This window comes from Moschus berezovskii, chromosome 17 (genome assembly GCF_049115385.1).
Source record: "Moschus berezovskii isolate FMDL1 chromosome 17, NW_MosBer_1.0, whole genome shotgun sequence".
NCBI classification, from domain to species: domain Eukaryota; kingdom Metazoa; phylum Chordata; class Mammalia; order Artiodactyla; family Moschidae; genus Moschus; species Moschus berezovskii.
In genome coordinates this window covers 54,542,312-54,568,260 of record NC_142476.1, presented here as the reverse complement: position 1 = coordinate 54,568,260, position 25,949 = coordinate 54,542,312, and the positions used below count along the sequence as shown (strand labels likewise).

The 25,949-nt window shown below is 34.1% G+C and overlaps 1 protein-coding gene across 1 annotated transcript in view; it reads right to left on the bottom strand.

Annotated features, from left to right (window-relative positions):
* The window catches only part of KIFAP3 (kinesin associated protein 3), a 151,629-nt gene that overhangs the window by 21,187 nt on the left and 104,493 nt on the right, over positions 1–25,949 (bottom strand). Inside the window, exons 18-19 of the mRNA XM_088845481.1 lie at positions 19,604–19,793; positions 8,259–8,358 (exon numbers count right to left, since the gene is read on the bottom strand). Coding sequence (XP_088701607.1) covers positions 8,259–8,358; positions 19,604–19,793 — 290 coding nt within the window. The remainder of the gene's footprint in view (positions 1–8,258; positions 8,359–19,603; positions 19,794–25,949) is intronic.

The window sequence follows — 25,949 nt, the reverse complement described above, 5'->3', positions numbered from 1 at the left end:
TTAAAAAAACTCAATTTTTTTTGAAAATAAGAGCATTTTATTGGTCAAATTTATCATAAAAGCAGTCATCCATGCTTAAGGACTTTCTCCTTTCTTTTTAAATTTATAACTCATTTCTGTATATCTGTACAGCCAACAAAAATGCTATTAATACATATAAAAATAAATGAACTTTAACACTGGATAATCACACTTAAATGGTGGTGATATTATTAAGTTCCTAGTCATAACTGGATGAACTCCCATGTCATTTCTTCTAGTACAAAACTACACGGTAATTGATGTGTTAACATTTTTATAGGATCTAGTCATATTCAGATTACTTATTAAATTTACAGACTCAATTATACTGAAATTCTCCCTAAATGAAAGTCCCAATAAAGAGACAAAAAATTTGGTTTTCTTTGGGAGGATCTTTGGATTTTACACACAGCTAACACGCACGCCTCCGAAATCCAAGCTCAGATCACCAGACTGAAAATTAACACGAATTTGATGAGAACAGTTCTGCAACCAAGCTTCTAAATTTCCAAAGAAAAGCAAATCACTTAAAATAATTTTTTCAAGTCAGTATAATTTTTCTAGGATAAAATATCTTCCCAGGTTTCCAGTATTTTAAGTCTTGATTTTTGGCTTGAATTTCTATATTTCAGTAAAGTTTACAATTTGCTAATGCTGATGTGTGATAATCTAATAAAATCTGGCCTTAAAAGTTATAGGCCCAATTTACTAATAAAACGTAATTCAATTTTCCTTGGGAAATGCAAATCATTAGTATCCAAGCAGTAGAACTGAATTGAATTCCTTTGCCTTTTTTAAGGTTAAAAAGAAGTTCTCTCTATTAAAAAGGCTTAACAAAGAAGTCAACTAAGACTAATACATAAGGATTCACTTATAGGCATAATGCAGTAGCATCATGTATATAAACATTTACATTGGTTAATTAGCTAAATAAAAGATTTGCTGGAGACATTAATCCTTGTAGACTGAGATTATCCCACTCATTTCATCCTCATTTTTTGTTCAACTGGATTAATCTGTAGAGAACTTAATGAACTACTTAACACAGTTTAATGGTAGTGAACTAGTTACTTGATGTGTTAATAAATTTTAGCAATTTGTCTCCAAGCAATCTAAACACCAATTTTCAGTAAACCATATACAGTGTATTAATGAAAAATAAATAAACAATATACTGTATTATACAACAAAATCTACATATCTTACTCTGAATTTTAATAACATTTACTCTAAACTTTCTAAAGCATAGTTCACTGTCAGACTAACATATCTGCTTGCCATTTGGAGGCAGTAATGCTGGAGAAGACTCTTGAGAGTCCCTTGGACTGCAAGGAGATCCAACCAGTCCATCCTAAAGGAGATCAATCCTGGGTGTTCATTGGAAGGACTGATGGTAAAGCTGAAACTCCAATACTTTGGCCACCTCATGTGATGAGTTGACTCACTGGAAAAGACTCTGATACTGGGAAGGATTGGGGGCGGGAGGAGAAGGGGACGACAGAGAGTGAGATGGCTGGATGGCATCACCAACTCGATGGACTGAGTTTGAGTGAACTCCAAGAGTTGGTGATGGACAGGGAGGCCTGGTGTGCTGTGATTCATGGGGTCACAAAGAGTCAGACACAACTGAGTGACTGAACTGAACTGAATGGTGTAACACTAAGAATGCCGGCTCTTACCAAGCTTAAAGGCCTCACTATATTACCTAACTGGTTTTGGGCTAGTGCCTTAAAAATCTCTTGAGCCTTAATTCTACATTTGTTAAAACAGGGCCAATACTACTTTGCCCTATATATCTTACTCACTGCTGATGATCAAATGAGACACATGATGAAATAAATGTTAGCTTTGTTGTTGTTATTTAGTTGCAAAGTCATATCCAACTCTTTTTGCAACCTCATGGACTGTAGCCTACCAGGTTTCTCTGTCCAGGGGATTTCCTAGACAAGAATACTGGAGTTGCCATTTCTGTCTCCAGGGGAGCCTCCTGACCCAGGGATTGAGGTGGATTCCTACCGTTGAGCCACCAGGGAAGCCCAAATATTAGCTACATGCAAGTTATCAGTCTTTGTATAAGAAGATTTAGACAAAAAGTGCCTTAAATTTTATTCTTTGAAATTCTTAGAAGGTTTCTAAGACATCCCATCTTCTGAGATAAAAAATAAATAAATAACTGACATAACTGTTGAGAGTATTTAGAGAGAAAAAAATGTAATGTGATTTAATGTAAGGACTGTGTTAGAGCAAGAGTCTCATACTTAAGAAACCATTTGTTGCACTGGTTTGCTTCTCTCATCAGAACTGTCACATAGCTATTGCCACTCTTGGTCTCCGGTTTTCACTATCCCACTAATTAAACCATTTCATTACCTTAGATGGAATTTTACATATCACACAGTATTATTTCCTATAAATAGTTTTATTCATTTCAAGAAATTTTACCATGCATTTCTGACTGGTTAATAAAGATGGGAAGAACTTAAAATTATTTCTACTCGTTATACTTAGCTATAGCAATTCTTACTGAGCCTGAACTAACATGTTTATATATGCTAAAATAATGTCATTTGGACAACTGAATATAATTATAATAAAAATCTGGACAGATTTGGATATGTTTAGATCAAATCATACACCCTGAAAAGGAGTAACTTTTAAAAGTAAACAGGATATTGTCTTATTACCCAAGACCATGGTTTAGATTCTGCTGTATATGTTTTAATCATGATTTAACAAAATTCCATTTAAGCTGAAAAGCAATTCTTGCAAATATCCCAACTTCGGTACAGCTAAGATCAAGTATTAGAAAACTTCACAAAAATAACATTTATTCCACAATTAGGTAAGTGGATCTCACTACACTCAATGAATCTATTTTCTTTGACACACAATCATTTCTTCAGTCTTTATCTCTGATTATTTCTTGAGGATAAATTCTTAGAAAAGAAATTACAGAGTTAGGGAATTTTAGGCTTCTGTTCTCTGTTACCAAATATAGTTATTTCACTGAGGTTTTGTCCATTTAAATGCCCACAAGAGGTGTATCACAGAACCTCTTTGCTCCCATGTGTGGATATTAGCATTAAAAATTATTTTGCAACTGATAGGTGAAAATGGAAACTGGCTGCTTTATTTGTATTCACCATGACTGGAAAAATTACTAAAGTTAGAAGTTTTTTTAAAGACTTCTGAAGCATGTTATCCTCTGAGAAAAAGTTATAGGGAAAGAAATTAGGAACAAAAAAGTTACATACTTAATAAAGCAGTGATTTTAATGATTATCTTTAAAAGATTTAATAAGTATTTCATAATAATTCATTTAGTTCTTAAAATGCTGCGGAGTAAATGGTTGGTCTCAATATCTATCAAAGAAAAATGTTTCCATGAGGTTTTTTTCACTTTCTTTGATCCTTCCATATAATTTCTATATTACTGCCACAGTAATGAAGGTCACTAAAACGTATACTAGGAGAACAAATGGAAGAGTTTGGTTTATCAATTAAAACTTTATAGAGGACTTTCAAATAGGGAATTTTATAAGCATATTTAATTTTATCTCAATGTATGATAATTTCTCAATTGTCAAATTAAGGGCTGTAATATAGATAATAATTTATCTTTTGAATAACTGCTTTAACATAATATCCTAATATGTAATTCAAGGAATAATACAAAGGGCAGTAAATATTAATACTACACAATGCCTTTTAGACAGGGAATACTGAATTTTAAGGTTGCTTTTCTCAAGTGAAATAACTGAGTTAAATAGTTATTTAATGAAGGTGTATAATGAAGGTGAGTATAATGAAGTTGACCTTATAGCTAAAGAGTAAGTCAAAATTTTACATGTAGAGTTTCATATGAAGGAAAAATTATACATTTACAAATTTTGATAAAAGATTACTACTTACATATTAAGAAAATAATGTGTTAGTCCTATCTAGTACCTTTTAAAATTGTACAAATGACTAACATTTAAAATTGTGCAAATTACTAACATTTCAACAAAGATTTAATGTTTTAAAGAAAATAAATTAGAGAAAACAGAATAATATATATATATGAAACATATAATATATATAATGAACAGAAAAGTTAATGGCCAAGTATTTTAAGAAAGAGGAAAAAAGAGGCAGGCACACACAGAGAAAACGAAAGTGTGAGAATCAGATGGCGCACATAATTCACACATCTAGTTCATCTCTGACTTTAGCGAAACCATCAGTAAGTGACATCATTGTGCCAACCACAAAGAAGAACTCCAGGCCCTCTGAAAAATATTTTTCAAAGCCCCAAGGAAATCCAAGCAGTCCCTGAAATTTTTTTCCAGTTTATGAAAATTGGATTCCTATAAAAGAAAAATGGACCATTTTTACTGCAACAAAAACTGATTTGTAAAAGCTGGAAACAGTTTAAAAATTCTCAACATGAGGTTCTTGTTAGTCTTGAAAAGTAAGAGTTATAATAAAAAAAAAACACGGTTCAAAAATATGGTACAGATACATTGTATATAAGGGGAAAAAAAAGCCAGTCTTACGCCTATTAATTTTAATTAGCTTCAATAGCAAGTTCCAATTTACTTTCTAATACCAGCAGTTCAGGCTTTGGGAGTGCAAGATTTACATCTGACCCTCTGGGAATGGCAACTCAATAGCTAATGCCTTGGAGCCCTAATATATTTTGCATTACCCCCTAAATGCTGGGAAATTCTGGTGGCAAGAGTTTCAAACTGATAGTGACACATGTCTAAAACCCAGGATTCGCTAACTACCAGTATGTATTTTATCAAACACCCAGTCCCTCTTGTAGAATAGGATGGATGAGCTTAAAAATTTTCACTGGTTTCCAATTAAACTACCTTGCCATATTACACAAATGTAGACTTTCTTATTAAGAAGAGCACCCTGACTTGGATTTTAAGAAACATACAATCTGAACTGTTTAAATCATTCTCTAAATTTGACTCAGTTTCCCCATTTTAACAGATTTGTCACATTATGAAATGTGGTCATTTTGGAAATAAAGAATTTTTTTCTGAACAATTAAAAAAAACTCTTATACAAATTAGAAATTTATTCTTTACCTTGCAGAAATTTGGGATCATATACTTCACCCGAACCCACTGAAACTGACATGTTAAAAACCCACAAAGATTGAAAAGTCATGAGTACTGGCTGACTAGCATGCCACTTGGCACTGTCATACTCTTTCATGTTCTCAAATCATTAAAAACATTTGTAATTATAAACATTCATATTTTATATATTATTTTAAAAATTATTACTATTCCAATTAACTTGACATTGCTTGTTAATCAAAGACATATGATGCACAGGGAATGAATTTTTAAGTCATGTGGACAATTTTCCTCATTTAAAGGAAAAAAAACCTCTTAAAATAGATAACATCTTCTGTTCTTAAAATCAGCTTTTTCAATATTTAAAATTTAATCAAGACATTTTTCTTTCATAATTAACCCAAATTCTTCATGTTGTTCATTAAGTCTGTTTATTCTCATTTTAACAGTAGAGATGAAGAATAAGAGTTCAACATCTTCTGTTTACATTTCTTTTTTAAATCGCACTTTGCTTAAAATCAATTAAAATGAAATATTTCAAAAATATTATTTTAAGTCAATGATATTTGATCTAATAGGTTTTATATTTACCTATTGGATCTCAGAAACCTAAAGGTAGCCACTAGTTTAAAATTTCACATCTGAGACATTATGCATCAAAATTATCACGCCAAAATATGTGAATAATTGTGGAGCAATTTAAAATAAAATATTTGTAGGATTAAAAAACTAAATCAGACTAAATCCATAGTTACTACAAAGAACAACATAGGAATCCCATTAGAAGACAATCCTAACCAACCAAAAATAATTGCATAACAGAAAGAGCAAATGATTCTACAGAGGATCAATAAAACAATGTAGCAAAGAACAACTATGAGTTTTTGGCTATATTATAAGCTTTCTTCGTATTTCTGTTGATATTTGATCTGTTACCTACAAAAAAACTATGGAAATTCACTGTAAATTATTTCTTCTGGAAATACAAAGAGAAAATGATACAGTTACTATATTTAAGGCCTGAAAAATTTAAAAAGACAAGAGATGAAAGACTTAACTTTCTCAGGGGAAGTTCTTTTTAAAGGGCAAACAATCTCAATTTAAAATGATTATAATAAATAAGTATACCACTTTTTTGGAAAAATATATAGTCTACATGAAGTTTTATTAACTAATCCTTTAAGCCAACGTTACTGTCACATGTCTTATGATGTGAAAGAAGCTACTTATGTTTTTTTTAATGTTGAAAAAGAACTAAAGGTGCAAAAGTAAGAGAATTTTCCCAAAGTCTTTTTATAAAAAGAAACTTGTTTAACAGAACTGAGGAATGAAATTCTGAACTCTCTGGACACAGTACAAAGCTTAGTGAGTATAGCCATCTCTCAAAACACACAATCAGGTTCTTAAAAATCACTTAACTATACAAAACATTAGGTCTTTCTCAAATAAGTAATGCATGGTTAGTTTGCTTTTTTTAAGCTAGAAGCAGGAGACACAAAAGCAATGTTTTGTTCACAGTGAAACATAAATGGCAGAAAAATTAATCTTAAATGCTATCAGCAAAAATCTTCAATATAAACATTAGGATTATATAGCAAAATAATTTCTTCCTTTTCTAATTATGTTTCAAAAAACATCTGTATAGTGAACTATCACAAAATGGAATATATTAGTTATAATAATTAGAATCTCTAATTATAACTAATACAGACAGAGACATCAGAAGTAGTCAAAAGCCATATGCTTTCTGGTATTTAATCATGTTTAATTTTTTTTCCCTAAGTCAAGTAGTTTCTTACCATGACAATCCAGTGCACCAATGAAACAACTTCTAGAATACTATTATTTATTTAAAGTTCACTAAAGGCTACTGAACTACATGTAAAGATACTGCATTTCATAAAATACTCCTGTGTTTACCACTATGCTTTTAAATTTTGTCATGACCATCAGTGAATTGTGAAACCAATATAGTCGGTCGCAATCTGCATTTCAAAAATAGAATAGACTAAAACAGAACATATCATTGTGAATTACATGCAGTAAGAGTAACTGCAATTTTAAGAATTCTACTACTGAATTAAAATGGCTAATATAAAGTGATGATTCAAGAGTTATAACACATTGGTCACAACTGTATTTATAAAACATTTTTTTGAATTAAATTAAAACACCAGAAACATTTTGCATTGGGGTATAGCCAATTAACAATGTTGTGATAGTTTCAGGTGAACATGCAACTGTATTTTTAAACACACAACTGTATTCTTATTCTCCAAACAGAAATATTTATGTTAAAATATATAATTTTAAAAGAGAAAACGAAATCAATAATTTAAAGAAAAAAAAAGTCTTAAGGATAAAAAGACTACACCTATTCTTTGGACCATTTTAATGTGAAATTGCAATAAGTGAGCGAGTGAGTAAGTGAAGTCGCTCAGTCGTGTCCGACTCTTTGCGATCCCATGGACTGTAGCCCACCAAGCTTCTCTGTTCATGGGATTCTCCAGGCAAGAATACTAGAGTGGGTTGCCATTTCCTTCTCCAGGGGATCTTCCCTACCAAATTAAAGTATTATACCTTAGTAATGATACGAAGGGAAAACTATTATTTACACTTTCTGGCGAGATTTTAAAAATCTATGAGACCAGTAATGAAGCAGAATATCTGTTGGGGGAAACTTTATTATAATTGTACAACAGTGCTGGCATGTCATTTAAATATTTTATTTGAATGCCATGCAAGGAGGAAAAATCCTTATTAATCAGAGCATCAACTTGTTAAAAACAGTGGTGTCTGAATAATTGTTAAAATACATGTATTGTGTTATTTTATATTTTATTGGATTTGGAAAACATGAAATAACCAGCATCATTAATTTGTCAAAAGTACTGCTTATTTCAACAGACAGCCTATATTTTCCAAACTGAGGGAAAATATATATATATATATTTCTTAGAACTGTGATATCTTCATTTTTTACATAGAAAAATGTGACTTTGTAAGTTAATTTAAAATAAAAAAAGCAAGTTCTTGAAAATATTCAGGATATTTTTTACTTTTTAATGGAAAAAGAAAAATGGGAAGTGATGAGATAATTTTAGCTTTTTAAAATCAAGGGAAACACCATATACTAGATTTTTCTTGGAAGACTGTTTACCTGCCAGCAAATGAATGTTGCCCAACTACATCTCCATTTTGAAGGTGATAATCATTGAAGAAATCTGGACTCATGGCTCCTTCAGAGGCAACTAATCCATCTAGAAAGAAAATAGTAACTAATGAAACATCTTTGTAGGGAATAAAAAGGAAACTATTCTATTAAGTACCGCAATAGAAAATGACCTGTATATTGAATCCAGAAGAAAAATGTTAGCATGATGTTCAGTTCTCCCTGAGTATGAATGAACAGCATACATATTTAAGTGTCATGCACATTTATTAAGCATCTACTATGTTGCAGTGGCTTCCCTGGTGGCTCAGTCAGTGAAGAGTCTGCCTGCAATGCAGGACACTCAGGTTCGATCTTGGATAGGGAAGATCCCCTGGAGAAAGAAATGGCAACCCACCCCAGTATTCTTGCCTAGAAAATTCCATGGACAGAAGAGCGTGGCAAGCCACAGTCCATAGGGTTGCAAAGAGTCAGACATGACTGAGCGACTAAACCTACCTTTGTTGCAGTACTATTTTATTACACAGACGAATAAGACACGATCTCTGCCTTCAAGGAGCTTATAGTTATGTGGAAAAGACAACAAAAGATAGGGTGTGAGAAAGGACAGAGAGGAACAATAAGCCTTTCAGGCTAAGAAAGAGAATGAGTAAGGAAATAGAACAGACATTAAATAGCATGGTTTTGGTAAAGAGCAACACTCTAATATATTCCACATTTTACATCCGGGCAGCTTCATTTGTGTAGCATGATTAGAGAATTATATATTTCAAATAAGTGAATTTTTAAATAAGCAATGCTTCACACAGACACACACATTTGGTTAGAAACCCTTGTAAACACATTTTACATTCACTGTGTTTTACAAAGTATACTGAATATAATTTAAAAACTTCTTGATAACTCAATCTTCATTATAAACATCAACCATTATATAGTAATGCCCTAATGTTATTAGATATATTGGACTATCCATACTAAATGGTTACACTACCATGCTTTTTGAGTACTTATTTCTTTGTTTATAAAGTGCTCCTTTTCCTAAACCTAAGAATTTATTATTACTTCTTGCTGATTTTAAATATTGTTTTCCCATTTGCTCCATTCTAAGAATTCAGATAACCTATTTTTGATAGAATTATGAATAAGCTAAGAATAAGAAGAATCTGAGGAAACAAGATCTCAGTAATGTCTTCAGGCTGTCCTATATGGCTCTTGTAATTACTAGTTGAAAAGCTCTGAGGCTTTCTAAAGTTTAAAGTATTCCGAGTTGGCAAGTGACCTGTAGGTAAATGTTGGCTAGGTTGTATCCACAACACTGTTTATAAATTTGGCACATAGTAAGCAAGCTATTTAGTAACGAGATGATCATTTTACACTTACCACATGCAATAATACTTTGCTAGGTCCTGTGGAAAAAATTACAATACACAATTTCTGTTTTCAGGAGTTTTATGTTAAGTGAAATATAAAATAGACACTTAAGATGCAATTAAATAATATACTTTATTAATAAATGATTATATAACAGGAAGGGATTTATGTGCCAAATGAGTGCTGGAGGTGAAAAAGCTATAGATGGACTACTGTGTTCTGCAGAGGTTAGAAAGTCCTAGTTGGGAAGGGAAGGAGAAAGAGGTGTAACTGATTTGAGTATCAACAGACAGTTGGGAATTAATGATAAAATCTGTTTAAGAGTAAGGGTATTAAAAATCAAGTATATGGTAAAATTAATAGAGCGTGCAAATGAATAAGTAAAAATAATTTGTATTTCCATAACACTATCCATTTGCTATATGGATATACAGGCTTCCCTTGGGCTGAGCTGGTAAACAATCCACCTGTATTGCGGGAGACCTGGGTTTGATCCCTGGGTTGAGAGATCCCCTGGAGAAGGGAAAGGCTACCCACTTCAGTATTCTGGCCTGGAGAATTCCATGGACTGTATAGTCCATGGGGTCGCAAAGAGTCAGATATGACAGTGACTTTCACTATTTGCTATATCAGTTCAGTTCAGTTCAGTTCAGTCGCTCAGTCGTGTCCGACTCTCCCCGACCCCATGAATCACAGCATGCCAGGCCTCCCTGTCCATCACCAACCCCCGGAGTTCACTCAAACTCATGTCCACAGAGTCGGTGATGCCATCCAGTCATCTCATTCTCTGTCGTCCCCTTCTCCTCCCGCCCTCAACCTTTCCCAGCATCAGAGTCTTTTCCAGTGAGTCAACTTGTCGCATGAGGTGGCCAAAGTATTGCAGTTTCAGCTTTAGCATCAGTCCTTCCAATGAACACCCAGGATTGATCTCCTTTAGAATGGACTAGTTGGATCTCCCTGCAGTACAAGGGACACTCAAGAGTCTTCTCCAACACCACAGTTCAAAAGCATCAATTCTTCGGCGATCAGCTTTCTTCACAGTCCAACTCTCACATCCATACATGACCACGGGAAAAACCACAGCCTTGACTAGACGGGCCTTGGTTGGCAAAGTAATGTCTCTGCTTTTTAATATACTATCAAGGTTGGTCATAACTTTCCTTCCAAAGAGTAAGCGTCTTTTAATTTCATGGCTGCAATCAGCATCTGCAGTGATTTTGGAGCCCAAAAAAATAAAGTCTGACACTGTTTCCACTGTTTTCCCATCTATTTCCCATATACTAAAGACTTGTATTGGTATTTAGTTATTAAATTGTTAATCTTACCTTTGGTATTTACCTTATTACTTTAGGATATTTAAAATACTTAAGAGGAAGCTTAAAAATATGTAATATTTAGTCTAGTTTTTGTGCCCTCTAAAAGCTGAAAATTCTATAAACCAAAAGACCTGCTAAACACAAAAAAGTTACAAAAACAAAATTATGGGAATGCCAAGACACCATAGATTGAGAGTTAAGCAGCTAAAAAAATTATTTTCTATCCATCTAAGATTCTGTTAAGGTCTAGCTAAAATTAACAAGGTTAATACTGCAAAAATCAACAAGTTTCTCTGTTAAATTAAAACCAAATAATTACAGATCAGGTTTTATGAAATCTGCCAATTTTAGAGGAACAAAGCAAAGTAAAATGCCAAAATAAAATGTATACCACACGTTGAAAATGAATACAAAGATATTCAGCATGCCAGAGAATAAAAGATTCTAATACTCAGAAATATAACACTCAGATAAAAATACAACCAAATAAAAATACCTGAATTACATTTTAAAAGTTTATATTACATGAAACATGATCTAGTGAGGTGAACCAGATGAATAAGAATTTAAATGAAAAACTAATGTTAAATTCTCAACATCTTCATTTTGATTCAGAGTTCTCATTGTCTTCAAAGGGAAAGATGAGTAAAAAGGATAAATGGAATACAGGAAGCTACAAACAGGGATTTCATCAAACAGAGATGATACTAAAAAAAAACCTGAGTTTAAAGATTCAGCCAGAAATTTTATAAACCCAGAATATAGCTAGTTTAAGAAATTTTATAAGCCTAGAATACAATAAGTTTAGTAATAAAATAAGCCTGATACTATGTGAATAAAAAAGGGTAAATTATACTTCTGAACTTAATTTCTAATAATTCTAAGACACTGCAATTCATTCAATAAACTACACCTTGTACACTGCCCTTTAATGACTTGACAAAATTTGGGTAACTAAAGACTCTGATGCTGGGAAGGATTGGGGGTGGGAGGAGAAGGGGACGACAGAGAATGAGATGGCTGGATGGCATCACCGACTCTGTGGACATGAGTTTGAGTGAACTCCGGGGGTTGGTGATGGACAGGGAGGCCTGGCGTGCTGTGATTCATGGAGTCGCAAAGAGTCAAACACGACTGAGCGACTGAACTGAACTGAACTGAATGTATGAGTAGTCATTCTTCATTAGAATGAAGTATAGAAGCTAAATTATATCTTAAATCTTCAACACAAGCACTTTAACTTCTTTGGAACTATCTGTTTCTCAGTATTCTGTATCCAAAATTAATAATTCTTTTATAGAAATACTGGACAGGAAGTATTGTTGATTGAAATCATGTATTCAAATAAATTCAGGAGTGTCCTTCTCGGGCTTCTACTTCACCTCACTGGTTCAAAGATAGCAACAAGGAATCAAAGACTTTCATGTAATGTTTAAAAAGCCAGAGAACAAAGAGAAGAGGATGATATATACCAAACATTTGTAAACTATAGAGCATTATATACATTAAGGTCATTAAATTATATGAAACCTTTCAGAGCAGTTACGTAACACACCTTTTTTGAGGTGCTCTAAGTAATGACGATCTACTTCTGTTTCACTGACTACACTAAAGCCTTTGACTGTGGATCACAACAAACTGTGGAAAATTCTTCAAGAGATGGGAATATTAGTCTGCCCTTCCTGCCTCCTGAGAAACCTGAATGTAGAAGCAAGAGTTAGAACCAGACATGGAACAATGGACTGCTTCCAACTTGGGAAAGGAATATGTCAAGGCTGTATATTGCCACCCTGCTTATTTAACTTATATGCAGAGTACATCATGAGAAATGCCGGGCTGTTTGAAGCACAAGCTAGAATAAAGATTGCTGGGAGAAACATCAATAACCTCAGATATGCCAGTGACACCACCTTTGTGGCAGAAAGCTAAGAGGAACTAAAGAGCCTCTTGATGAAAGTGAACGAGGAGAGTGAAAAAGCTGGTTTAAAACTCAACATTAAAAAAACGAAGATCATGGCTACTGGTCCCATCACTTCATGGCAAACAGAAGGGGAAACAATGGAAACAGTGACAGATGTTATTTTCTTGGGCTCCAAAATCACTGCAGATGGTGACTCAAGCCATGAAATTATTATTATTTTTTTTTTTATGATAAACAATGCCATGCAATGAGCAGGACATTAATTTTATTTTTTTTTTATTTTTTTATTTCTAAAAAAGAATTTTATTAAAAAAGCACAAATGCAAAGAAATGAACAGAGGAAAATTTATGCGTCGAACCTGGACTGGTCACTTATGATAATATACATGCTACAATTCCATTCTCTCCAATCATTCCACCTTCACCCTCTCCCACAGAGTCCCAAAGACTGTTCTAAATGCCTATGTCTCTTTTGCAGTCTCTTATACAGGGTTTAGGTTACCATTTTTCTAAATTCCATATATATGCGTTAATATACGGTATTGATGTTCTTCTTTCTGGCTTACTTCACTCTGTATAATTGGCTCCAATTTCATCCACCTCATTAAAACTGATTCAAATGCATTCTTTTTGATGGCTGAGAAATACTCCATTGTGTATATGTACCAAAGCTTTCTTATCCATTCATCTGCAGATGGACATCTAGGTTGCTTCCATGTCCTGGCTATTATAAACAGTGCTGCAATGAACATTGGAGTACATGTGTCTCTTTCAATTCTGGTTTCCTCGGTGTGTATGCCCAGGAGTGCGATCGCTGGATCATATGGCAGTTCTATTTCCAGTTTTCTGAGGAATCTCCACACTGTTCTCCATAGTGGCTGTACTAGTTTGCATTCCCACCAACAGTGTAAGAGGGTTCCCTTCTCTCCACACCCTCTCCAGCACTTATTGCACGTAGACTTTTGGATAGCAGCCATTCTGACTGGTGTGAAATGGTATCTCATTGTGGTTTTGATTTGCATTTCTCTGATGATGAGGGATGTTGAGCATTTTTTCATGTGTTTATTAGCCATCTTTATGTCTTCTTTGGAGAAATGTCTGTTTAGTTCTTTGGCCCATTTTTTGATTGGGTCACTTAGTTTTCTGGAATTAAGCTGCAGGAGCTGCTTGTATAATTTGGAGATTAATCCTTTATCAGTTGCTTCATTTGCTATTATTGTCTCCCATTCTGAAGGTTGTCTTCTCAACTTGCTTAGAGTTTCCTTTGCTGTGCAGAAGCTTTTGATTTTAATTAGGTCCCATTTGTTTATTTTTGCTTTTATTTCCAATATTCTGGGAGGTGGGTCTTGGAGGATCCTGCTGTGATTTATGTCGGAGAGTGTTTTGCCTACGTTCTCCTCTAGGAGTTTTATAGTTTCTGGTCTTACATTTAGATCTTTAATCCATTTTGAGTTTATTTTGGTGTATGGTGTTAGGAAGTGTTCTAGTTTCATTCTTTTACAAGTGGCTGACCAGTTTTCCCAGCACCACTTGTTAAAGAGACTGTCTTTTCTCCATTTTATATTCTTGCCTCCTTTGTCAAAGATAAGGTGTCCACAGGAGCGTGGGTTTATCTCTGGGCTTTCTATTTTGTTCCATTGATCTATATTTCTGTCTTTATGCCAGTACCATACTGTCTTGATGACTGTGGCTTTGTAATAGAGCCTGAAGTCCGGCAGGTTAATTCCCCCAGTTCCATTCTTCTTCCTCAAGATTGCTTTGGCTATTCGAGGTTTTTTGTATTTCCATACAAATTGTGAGATTATTTGTTCTAGTTCTGTGAAAAATATTGTTGGTAGCTTGATAGGGATTGCATTGAATGTATAAATTACTTTGGGTAGTATACTCATTTTTACAATATTTATTCTTCCAATCCACGAACACGGTATATTTCTCCATCTATTCATGTCCTCTTTGATTACTTTCACTAGTGTTTTATAGTTTTCTATGTACAAGTCTTTTGTTTCCTTAGGTAGATATATTCCTAAGTATTTAATTGTTTTCATTGCAACAGTGAATGGAATAGTTTCCTTAATTTCTCTTTCTATTTTCTCATTATTAGTGTATAGGAATGCAAGGGATTTCTGTGTGTTGATTTTATATCCTGCAACTTTGCTGTAATCATTGATTAGCTCTAGTAGTTTTCTGGTAGAGTCTCAAGCCATGAAATTAAAAGATGCCTGTTCCATGGAAGAAAAGCTATGACAAGCCTACACAGTGTATTAAAAAGCAGACATTACTTTGCCAACAAAGGTCCATCTCGTCAGAGCTATGGTTTTTCCAGCAGTCATGTATGGATGTGAGAGTTGAACCATAAAAAAGGCTAAGCACCGAAGAATTGATACTTTTGAACTGTGATGTTAGAGAAAACTCCTGAGAATCCCCTGGACTGCAAAAAGATCAACCAGCCAATCCTGGGGTCACAAACAGTTAGACAAAACTGAGCGACTGAACAACAACAAAGTACTGATGATAAATATGATTATGAGTAAAGTGGGGATATGCACTAGAATAAAAACGAAATCAAAGCAAATTTATTGCCAGGATAGGTAACTTATCAACTTTGTAATTTCTGAAACTCAATTTAAAAAGTGGCTTATACATATTGTGCATAAAAATAAAAAACCACAAAAGCTCAGTATCTTTTTATATACTGTTACTGAAACACATTTATTTCTAAAAGTCAAATGAAAACATAATATTAAACTCTTTGGTGAACTAGCTAAAAGTGAAATGACTGTGTGGGAGAACATGGATATCAATAGTGGAGAAAGTGACAAAAAGAAATGACTAAAATAGATAAATCATAACTTATTTGGCCACACTTGATAAGATACATCACATAAATATATAGGTAAATGAAAATTACAGTTTTACAAAGATTCTGAGACAGAAACTAACCATTTTAAGGTTCATATTCTGTAATATAGTTATATGTTAAATGCTAAGAAGAGTCACTACAATTAATAAAGAAGAACAGCAAAAAAGTAAAAAGTCATTTAGAAATGTGCTATAGTCCATGGAGTCGTAAAGAGTTGGACATGACTTAGCGACTGAACAACAATGAAAATAGCAATACAACTTTACAGATTATAATATACTTCTTCTGTGGGTAAAAGTATTAAAGCAAACAGCAGCAATTTCATAATAGAAAAGGAATTAGTAACTACAATCACAATTATTTTGGAAAAAAATAATGCAACTATCAGTTCAGTTCAGTCACTCAGTCATGTCCGACTCTCCGCGACCCCATGAATCACAGCACGCCAGGCCTCCCTGTCCATCACCAACCCCCGGAGTTCACTCAAACTCATGTCCACAGAGTCGGTGATGCCATCCAACCATCTCATTCTCTGTCGTCCCCTTCTCCTCCCGCCCCCCAATCCTTCCCAGCATCAGAGTCTTTTCCAGTGAGTCAACTCGTCACATGAGGTGGCCAAAGTATTGCAGTTTCAGCTTTAGCATCAGTCCTTCTAATGAACACCCAGGACTGATCTCCTTTAGAATGGACTGGTTGGATCTCCTTGCACTACAACGAACTCTCAAGAAGGAGATGTTAAATATATTATTTCATGTAACAAAATGAAGATCCATTTAAAAAAAAAATAGCAAGAAAGATACGTTTTGACATATTTAACTGTTGGAAAATACAGAAGGCAATACTAATGACCAGGAAGTTGTTGTTCAGTAGCTCAGTCGTGTCTGACTCTTTGCGTCCCCATTGACTGCAGCACGCCAGGCTTCGCTGGCCTTCACCACTTCCCGAAGCTTGCTCAAACTCATGTCCATTGAGTTGGTGATGCCATCCAATCATCTCATCCTCTGTCGTCCCCTTCTCCTCCTGCCTTTAATTTTTCCCAGCATCAGGGTCTTTTCTAATGAGTTAGTTCTTCGCATCAGTATTGGAGCTTCAGCTTCAGTCCTTCTAATGAATATTCGAGATTCATTTCCTTTAGGATTGACTGGTTGGATCTCCTTGCAGTCCAAGGGATTCTCAAGAGCCTTCTCCAACACCACAGTTTTCGGTGCTCAATCTTCTTTATGGTCCAACTCTCACATCCATACATGACTACTGGGAAAACCATAGCTTTGACTAGATGGACCTTTTTCGCAAAGTAGTATCTCTGCTTTTTAATATGCTGTCTAGGTTTGTTACAGCTTTTTTCCCCAAGGAGCAAGAGTCTTAATTTCATGACTTGTAGTCACCATCTGCAGTGATTTTGGAGCCCAAGAAAATAAAGTCTGTCACTGTTTTGTTTCCCCTTCTATTTGCCATGAAGTGATGGGATCAGATGCCATGATCTTTGTTTTTGAATGTTGAGTATTAAGCTAGCTTTTTCACTCTCCTCTTTCACCTTCATCAAGAGGCTCTTTAGTTCCTCTTCGCTTTCTGCCATGAGGGTAGTGTCATCTGCATCTGAAGTTATTGACCAGAAAGTAGCAAATGCTATTCCATTTTTAAATAAAAGATAAGCCCAGGGTATCACTGGCCATTTAGCTTAACTTCTGTGGTTGAAAAACTACTAAAGTTGCCTTTATCAGAAGCAGCCTAAAGTTTCATGGAGACTCAGAGACTTAAATAAGATGGTTCAAGCATCTAAATAAATCTGTACTATTACAAATTTCTGATGTTTCTGAAGATACAACTGTACATAATAAAAGACAAGAGACTACCACTATCTGAATTTCCATGACACATATCAAGAATACCACAGAGATTCTTTTAATTGATGAACTATTTACGAAAAATAAAGCAGATAAACTAATAAACTAAAAGAGTACAGATGGCTTGATATGAGAACTATATCAATGTAATCCTTGCTGTCAAGTGTCTACCATATTCAAGCTACAGGTGTAAAAAAACAACCACCATGAGGCTATCTAATGATAACATTTCACTCCTCAAATGCTTACATTTATTGTTCCATTAGCTGTGACTGTTTCTAAATTTAGATATATAAAAAGGTGTACAACTTAGATTTCTCACAAAGCTTAAATTGTACATTTTAACTGTACCTCACAGAAAAATGTTATGATTTTCATTTTAAGAGGTTAATTTAAATGAAACTGATTTTGTAAAAATGGAAAATTTTTTTAGAAATCTGTTCAGAAGCTAATTGTATTGAAACAACAAAGTTAAACACTGAGGTGGTTAAAAGCTTTATTCGTTTTTGGAAACTGCTCATTGATTCACACTGAAAAGTAGCTATCAATTTTCAAAGCAAGAAACCTGATTCTAAGAAATTCTGATTTCTATTATCAAAAAATTCATATCACATATATTTTACATTATTTTACTTCATGACAATCTCACTAGGTAAAGAACAGCTGCTTGCCATTACTGAACTAAGAAATTCTGGTTAGTTGAAATTAATGATCTACTCCATCTGGGCTGAAACACAAAGCAGATTTCATAACTACTGTTAAGTTCAGTTAGGAAGAAATCTATTTAATTTTCAAAGTAAAGTACTGACTTTCCAGGACTGAAGTACCTTAAATCAAATATAAAAATAATTCAGCCTTATGGGCAATATGCAGAGCATACAATTATGAAAACATAATGTCTACATAGTAGGAAAAAAAAGTGAGCCATTAATTCAGATACAATTACTTTCAATGCCTTTTATTTCCAACCTACTACAGATCTCAGAAATCCTTTCCTTCATCTCTTCAACTAAACGAGTTCAATGAAGTAATTAATACTGGCAATAGTACAACACATTAGAAGGCAGAATATGCAACAATGTAGGCTCTAAGTACAGAAATCCCTGGACAAAGGAAGGATGGCAGAATCAACAAGGGTATAACAAATGTAAGATTCATGTAAAAATTAAATTTTACCTTGAAATACTAGCAGAGTGTAGAATGAAAAAAGCTATTGTTATAAACTGTCTAAATCTTCCCAATCAGAGAATCAAGTAGGGGTTACCATTTCAAAACTAAAGCAAGTGAAAGTCATTCAGTCATATCCAACTCTTTGTGACCTCATGTACTATACAGTCCATGAAATTTTCTAGGCCAGAATACTGGAGTGGGTAGCCTTTCTGTTCTTCAGGGGATCTTCCCAACCCAGGGATCAAACCCAGGTCTCCCGCATTGCAGGCAGATTCTTTACCAGCTGAGCCACAAGGGAAGCCCAAGAACAGTGGAGTGGGTAGCCTATCCTTTCTCCAGTGGATTGTTTCGACCCAGGCATTGGACCGGGGTCTCCTACATTGCAGGCGGATTCTTTACCAACTGAGCTATGAGGGAAGCCCTGATTAAAGCAAAACCATGGCAAAATGAGACTGTTAAACTGAAATACACTGGAAAACAAAACATAAATTAGTAAACTATATATTTAAATAAATACAGAATAGAGAAAAATACCACATTTTCAAGCAGTAGTAAATCTTGACGATGTCATTTTAAGTTATACATTCTAGAAAGTGATAAATTAAGAGCAATTTTCCTTGTTACAGCCTTTTTAATGGAGATCACATCAAAGACTACCTTGGAAAAAAATAACAATGAGTTAATAGGTTTGCTTGGTGTATACTGATGTCATGTCTAAAATCATTAGCAGAAGACTATTTACATACTAAAAGAAGTGCTTACAAAGCTTGGGAATGAGCAAGGTGGCAGACAAAAACCCCTATAGCATACATTAAAAGTATTTATTTTTGTCTTGGTTATCATCTTACCTGAGCTGTAGAAAAGGTCAGGTCTCTCGAGAATATCTCCTTCATGGATGTATGGCTCAATTCGATCATCACCATACAAGTACTGCTCACTCTCATCCATCTGACGACTTTCTACCATCTCCAGCCACTGAGAGTTATGCCAGCGAAACTTCTCACTCTGAATTTTCTTGGCCCATTCTTCATCATATTCCTATTGTAAACAATAGTCAATTATTTTTTATAAGTTTATGAAGGAATTTCTTTGATATTCAGAGAGCAGTAATTTTATATTACAAGAAGAGAATTTGAGGGGGCTTTTGTTTCAGTTAGAGGAAACATTAAAATTACCTTTTTGGAATAATATATACAATAATCAATAAAAATCAATTTATTACATATATTAAAGACATCTCTGTTTGGATTACCAATTGCTACTGCCAATGGCAAAAACTGGAAAAGCTCAAATTTCACAAATTCTTTATCTCAGTATTACTAGAATTTACGTAAACAGCCAGATTTAAACTTCCAAATAGTTTTGTGACTATAATTATGTGGCAGTAATGACAGGTGGTTAAGCATTAAAATTACATCTTTTGCTATATCTTTTTGTTTAGATAACATTTTCAGTAGCAAGAAAAAAAAAAGCAACATTAAAGTATTTCTCCTAAAAACTGAAATGGTTTACTACAAAAAACAAATAGAATCTAATTCAATTCTGTTTCAACAACAAAATAATCATTCCACCAATGAAGTTCTCTGTGAACAGATGTTACAGATTCAGTGAATAAGCCACAATGTTGCTCCTCAAGAGTTCATTGACAAACAGGAGTATTTAAAGAAATAATTATGACCAAATAAGACATTATTATTTTGTTGTTGAAACAGAATTGAATTAGATTCTATTTGTTTTTTGTAGTAAACCATTTCAGTTTTTAGGAGAAATACTTTAATGTTACTTGGAAAAAAGACTTCTGGTATTTCTTGTCATTCTAATCACAGGTTCCTTAGTATTAAATTCCTCTGTCATATCTTTAACACTTTTGTTTATACTTATTTTTTTTAAGTTGGAAAGGTGCCAGGCAATACTATTGTCCTACAGTAGTTGAAATGATTACAATAACTTTAAATGCTGAGCAATTTTCATCCAAAGCTAAGTAAGGCTCAAGTCAAAAACTGTCATCATAGAATAAGTTTCTGGGATGTAAGAATAAATCTGAAATTTTATAATAAATGTAATTATTATTATCAAAAGTTTTCTTGTTAAATTTAAAATTTCACATTATTGGTATATCTCTTAGTGTCAGCTGTCATACTGTGTGTTCTATAGTCCACAACTCTGAAACTTGTAACCCCACAGATCAGCACTCTGAAATCCCTAGCCTCAGGTATCTTCTGTATTTATCCTCAATGAATACAGCTTAGTAATCATGGCAAAGTCATAGTTTCTTTATGTCTCAGAGTCTAAATTTACAGATACTAATCATGTGGTATGGTATAACACAAGGAACATTGGATAAGAACCCAGGTCTTATCCTGGGTTCTCCTTCTAGGTTTGATACTAATAGAAGCATGCAACTTTCTAAAAGTATTTCAGTATCTTTTGGTCTCAGATTCTTTAATTATAATCAAATCTAATATTTATTCAAGTCTCAATGTTCTTTAAATAAAAATCTATGATTAATACCATTACTTCAAAGCTGTAGAAATAACTATCCCTCTGCCAAACTGAAGCATAGCAATAATATATAGAGTTCATCTTTTAAAAATTACATAGCAATTCTAAATGAATATACAGTGTCAGAAATTTAAGAAATTTAACACGTATCAATTAAAACCAATTCCCTTTAACCCTTCTCTCCCAAATCTCTACTTTCCTTTTACACCACTACCTCCTCATCATCAGAAAATAACTCTGGGAACTCAGATCCCATAACTCAAACACAGCCAATAAATGTCATCCAAATTTATCAAGCTATTGTGGAAATACTCTAGAAATATAGTTCTTTTTCTTCGTTTTTGAAATACTTCTTTTCACAAGGAGTGCACCCTAACATCCTTGCTATGGAACTTCAGTTTGCCTTGTATTTAAAGGTAAACATGCTTTATCTTTTATTTTCTTCTCTTCTCAGGTCATGACATTATTATCTTAAGCACTAGTTTTCAAAAACTCTAAAGTATCATTAAAGACTTATGGTTTGATTTTAGGTGGAATCTGCCATCCTTTTTGAAGTCCTATATCATTTTGTTTACTACTTAACCACTGAAACGTTATGAAGCCTTAACCAGCCTATTATCAGAGCCTGTTCACTATCAGGAAAACTCTTTGTCACTGGCTTCCGTCACACCTTGTATCTGATTAACACACTATAGGGTAACATAGAACTACATAGATCTGCTTTGTGTTCTAATCTAACTGATGGAAAACAGATTTCTCTTTCTCCTTTAATGTGGCAGGCCCCTAATTGAAAATGTAATATGGTTTATTTAATACAATTCTTCATACTAAATTAAAGCAGATCTAGAGTAATTGAGTTGCTCATTAAGGTTACAGTATTAGCTGCTAAAAAGATGCCTTTTATATGTTAGAAAATACTTTTCCCAGTGATATGTATACACAGATAGACACGTAATTAAACACACATACATAACAGAGTTGTTGATTTTTATGCACATGCTACCTACTTCTCAGTAGTACTGTCCCAAAAGTTGCCCTTTAGTCTTGACTATGGCATTTTCTAACCAGACCTCAAAGTAAAATTATCTCTTCAACCTCTGTTTAAAGCACTGAGGAGGCTTATCTGTATATCACTTCAAATATTATGCCCAAAAGTAAAAGATATAACTAAAGGAAATTTATTTAAGTGAGAACCATAACTTTTCTTTCATATTTTTATTAAAATCCAACTGCTGACAATTAAAAAACCAATAAAGTAACATGCATAATACTGGCAGGGACTACACACACACGTGTGTGTGTGTGTATGTATATATATATATGAGGAGGACATGTCAATCCATTCCAGTATTCTTGCCTAGAGAGTCCCATGGACAGAGCAGCGTGGCCGGCTACAGTCCACAGGGTTGCAGAAGAGCTGGACACGACTGAAGTGACTTAGTATGCACACATGCACATACACACACGTGTATATATATATATATACACACACATATACATGCACATACACACACATGTAAATTCTAATAAACTAGGAAAAACCATAAATTTCTGCAATATAAAAAAGAACTCCAAAAGAATACTAAACACTAAACCCAACTGGGTTTATCTCACAAAGTTCAATTTGATTGTATGGAATTGAGAATACACAACAAACTTACAAATCTGAGAAACAAAAATTGGTGAAGACTGTAAATCAAACAAGAATGAACTCCACCTGCTCTGGAAAGAACATTTTAGAAGTTTCTGACAACTCACTCGAAAATCCCTGCTCTGTGCCCATCACCAACCTGCAAGCTAATTTAAAGTAACTACTTTCTATTCATTTTACCAATTCCTATCCATTCCATGCTTTTGAAATCCTCTCCTGAAATAACCTGAGTTTTAAAGCTAACCCTATGAAAATTTCTCTATAGCTTTCCTTTTCAAGATGTTGTATGACATTTTTAGAAGTGGTCTTCCTTGCTGGAAATTTATTAATAAACCCACCTTTCCTGTCTGAAACAGACTTGCCCTGATAATTTTTGTGGAGACTTTAACAAACAATTGATGTCTTAGAAGTTAATGAAAGCATACATTAGTTTATCTCGTTTCAATATGCCAGTCTTATTAGATATAACTGTTTCTAACCTAGAATGAAGAAGGTACCTTGTTTTCCTAGTTTGAAATAATTCCAGATTATTACAATACACACGATTTGCCAGTGATCAAAATTAGGAGTTATTAAAAGAGTAAAAGGCTGCCATTCAAAATCTCAGTGACACAAACCTCTATTAGTATCAAACCACATGTAGCCTGTGGCTGGTGGAAAGACAACAGACATGAGTCTTACCAGAGAACCTAGGCACATTCCCTTTCCCACAAACAACCTGTAGATACAATCTTCCATTAGTACAGAGTATCTATTGATAGGGCCATGTGGTAGTACTGTTCCTAAAAGGTCAGTTCATGTCTAGACAACAGTATCCTGGTATCCAGATTATAAATTTTTATATTCTAGAGACTTCATGCTGCCTTTAATTTTCAGTGTCAACTTTAGTGTTTGGAACATAGTATGTGCTTCCTAAACATGTATTAGATGGTTGACAACCCAGTAATGTAAGGGGAGGAAATCATTTATTAATTGGGGAGGAATTTGAGGTTCTCAAATATTTCATAAAAAGCTGAAGGAATCCTGAGCTATAACAATATAATTGGGTTTTCAGAAGCTCTCTATGTATAGAGGATTCTGTTCTTCCCTTGATAATTCCCAAGGCTTGGAAGAGAAAAGACAATCGTCAATTGGTGCATAATTGCCTTGGAAGATGAGAAAGCTAGGCTTCTCTTTCCTTGCTTCCCTTTTCCTTTATGCAGCTACCCCATTCCCTGCCTCCCAAAGCTACATGTAAGGCCTAGTCAGACTTGTGACAATTTGCTGATGAGACCACAGAGACTGCATCATCAACCATATAGTCCTCTATGGTAGAGAGAGTACTGTGAACATTTATCTGTTTCAATTCACTAATTGAGGGCTTGGGCCTAAATACTGTATATTATACACTTTACCACTAGTGTAAAATAACATTTGGATAATTTGGGGGACAAATACTTTACTGCAGATGGGATATTTCCCTAAGGCTTGCATGGCATCTAATTTTTCTCAGTATTATTTCATGATGTTTGTCTTGAGTGCAAGAAGTTTGTTTTCTTAAAGATAATTGCCTTAAGCTACAAATACCCCCAACTCTAGTTTATTTTTTATTATTATAGACTACAGCTATGCTGAAAATACTCAAGAATCAAAATCTATAGATAAAAAAGTCTTAAGGGATCATCTACTTCCATTCTAGGCAGGTTTCTAACAAAAGATTTTAGAAAGTTGGTTATTTAGCTGTTGTTATTAATGTTAACTGGACAAGACTTCACACTATCCCTTGACAGTCTATTCCCAGTGTTTCATCATCTTTGCTGTGTCTAATCAAAGTTTCTCCTGTTTCAAATTGAGCCCATTCTCTCTTGCTTTACTCTTTAAAAAGATTTGAAACAAGCAAATAGCACCCTGAGTTGTGATCAGTAATTGAGTCTAAGCTCAAAAATTCAAAGAATGGCAGCAACATCCCAAGTGAACCTGAGAAACTGTCTTACTGATGCATTAAAACGGCCCACTCCTCAAATTTCTTCCAAATAAGGAGGCCCAGCAAGCCAGGAAAAAACTTTGGTCTGAGGTTAGCTGATAAACTGAGTCCAAATTCAACTTAGTCAATGCAGATTCAGAACATGAGTAACTGAACACATGAAGCACTTCTACACTAGCATAGGTAGTTTTCTATTTTTCTACACTGTACTAATCAAGATCTTTCAGTAAACTGCACTATTCAGTTAACTTCTTTGACATGAAGTCTTAAAATGCCAAATTCAGCCATTTGGCAAGACAATCCTAAAGTAAACTACAAATACAACCATGCCTGGCCAAAACATATATTCCAAATAACTTTCCATACTTAAAATCCAAACTGTGAACAGATTATCTTCCCATATCATTTTAACAGTCAAAATGAACAGAAAATAATGTAAACAATTAACTGTACAGGTGGCTCAGATGGTAAAGAATCTGCCTGTAATGCAGGAGACCAGGGTTCAATCACTAAGTCAGCAAGATTGCCTGGAGAAGGAAATGGCAACCCACTCCAGTATTCTTGCCTGAAGAATTCCATGGACAGAAGAGCCTGGCAGGCTAGATCACAAAGAGTGATCATGGGATCACAGAGTTGGACACGACTGAATGACTTTAATTTTCACTAAGGAAAGGAAATGTTGATTCAGATTTTTAATCTATATATAAACTTCACAACTAGGACTGAATTTTGGTTTAGTTTGAACAAAACATATCAAGTGACCATCATGTGGTAGATGCTTCATATATATTTTCTCTAATTTCTTTAATCCTCAGAAGTATCAATGTAAACTAGATCTTCAAAAAGTTAAATAAATTGCCTGAGATTATTCAGTAGGTGAGAACTAGAATCAGTTGTATTCTAAATGCAATACTCTATAGGGTCAAGCTGCAACCTCATAAAGGTCAAAGGTTGAATCTAAGACCGGAACCCCTACTCAATTGAGGAGAAAGATGTTTCAAGAAGTTGCTCCTGCTGCTGCACTTCCCTATTGACAAGCTAAAATTGAGCCAGGGCCTCAGATCCTATAGGTGTATAG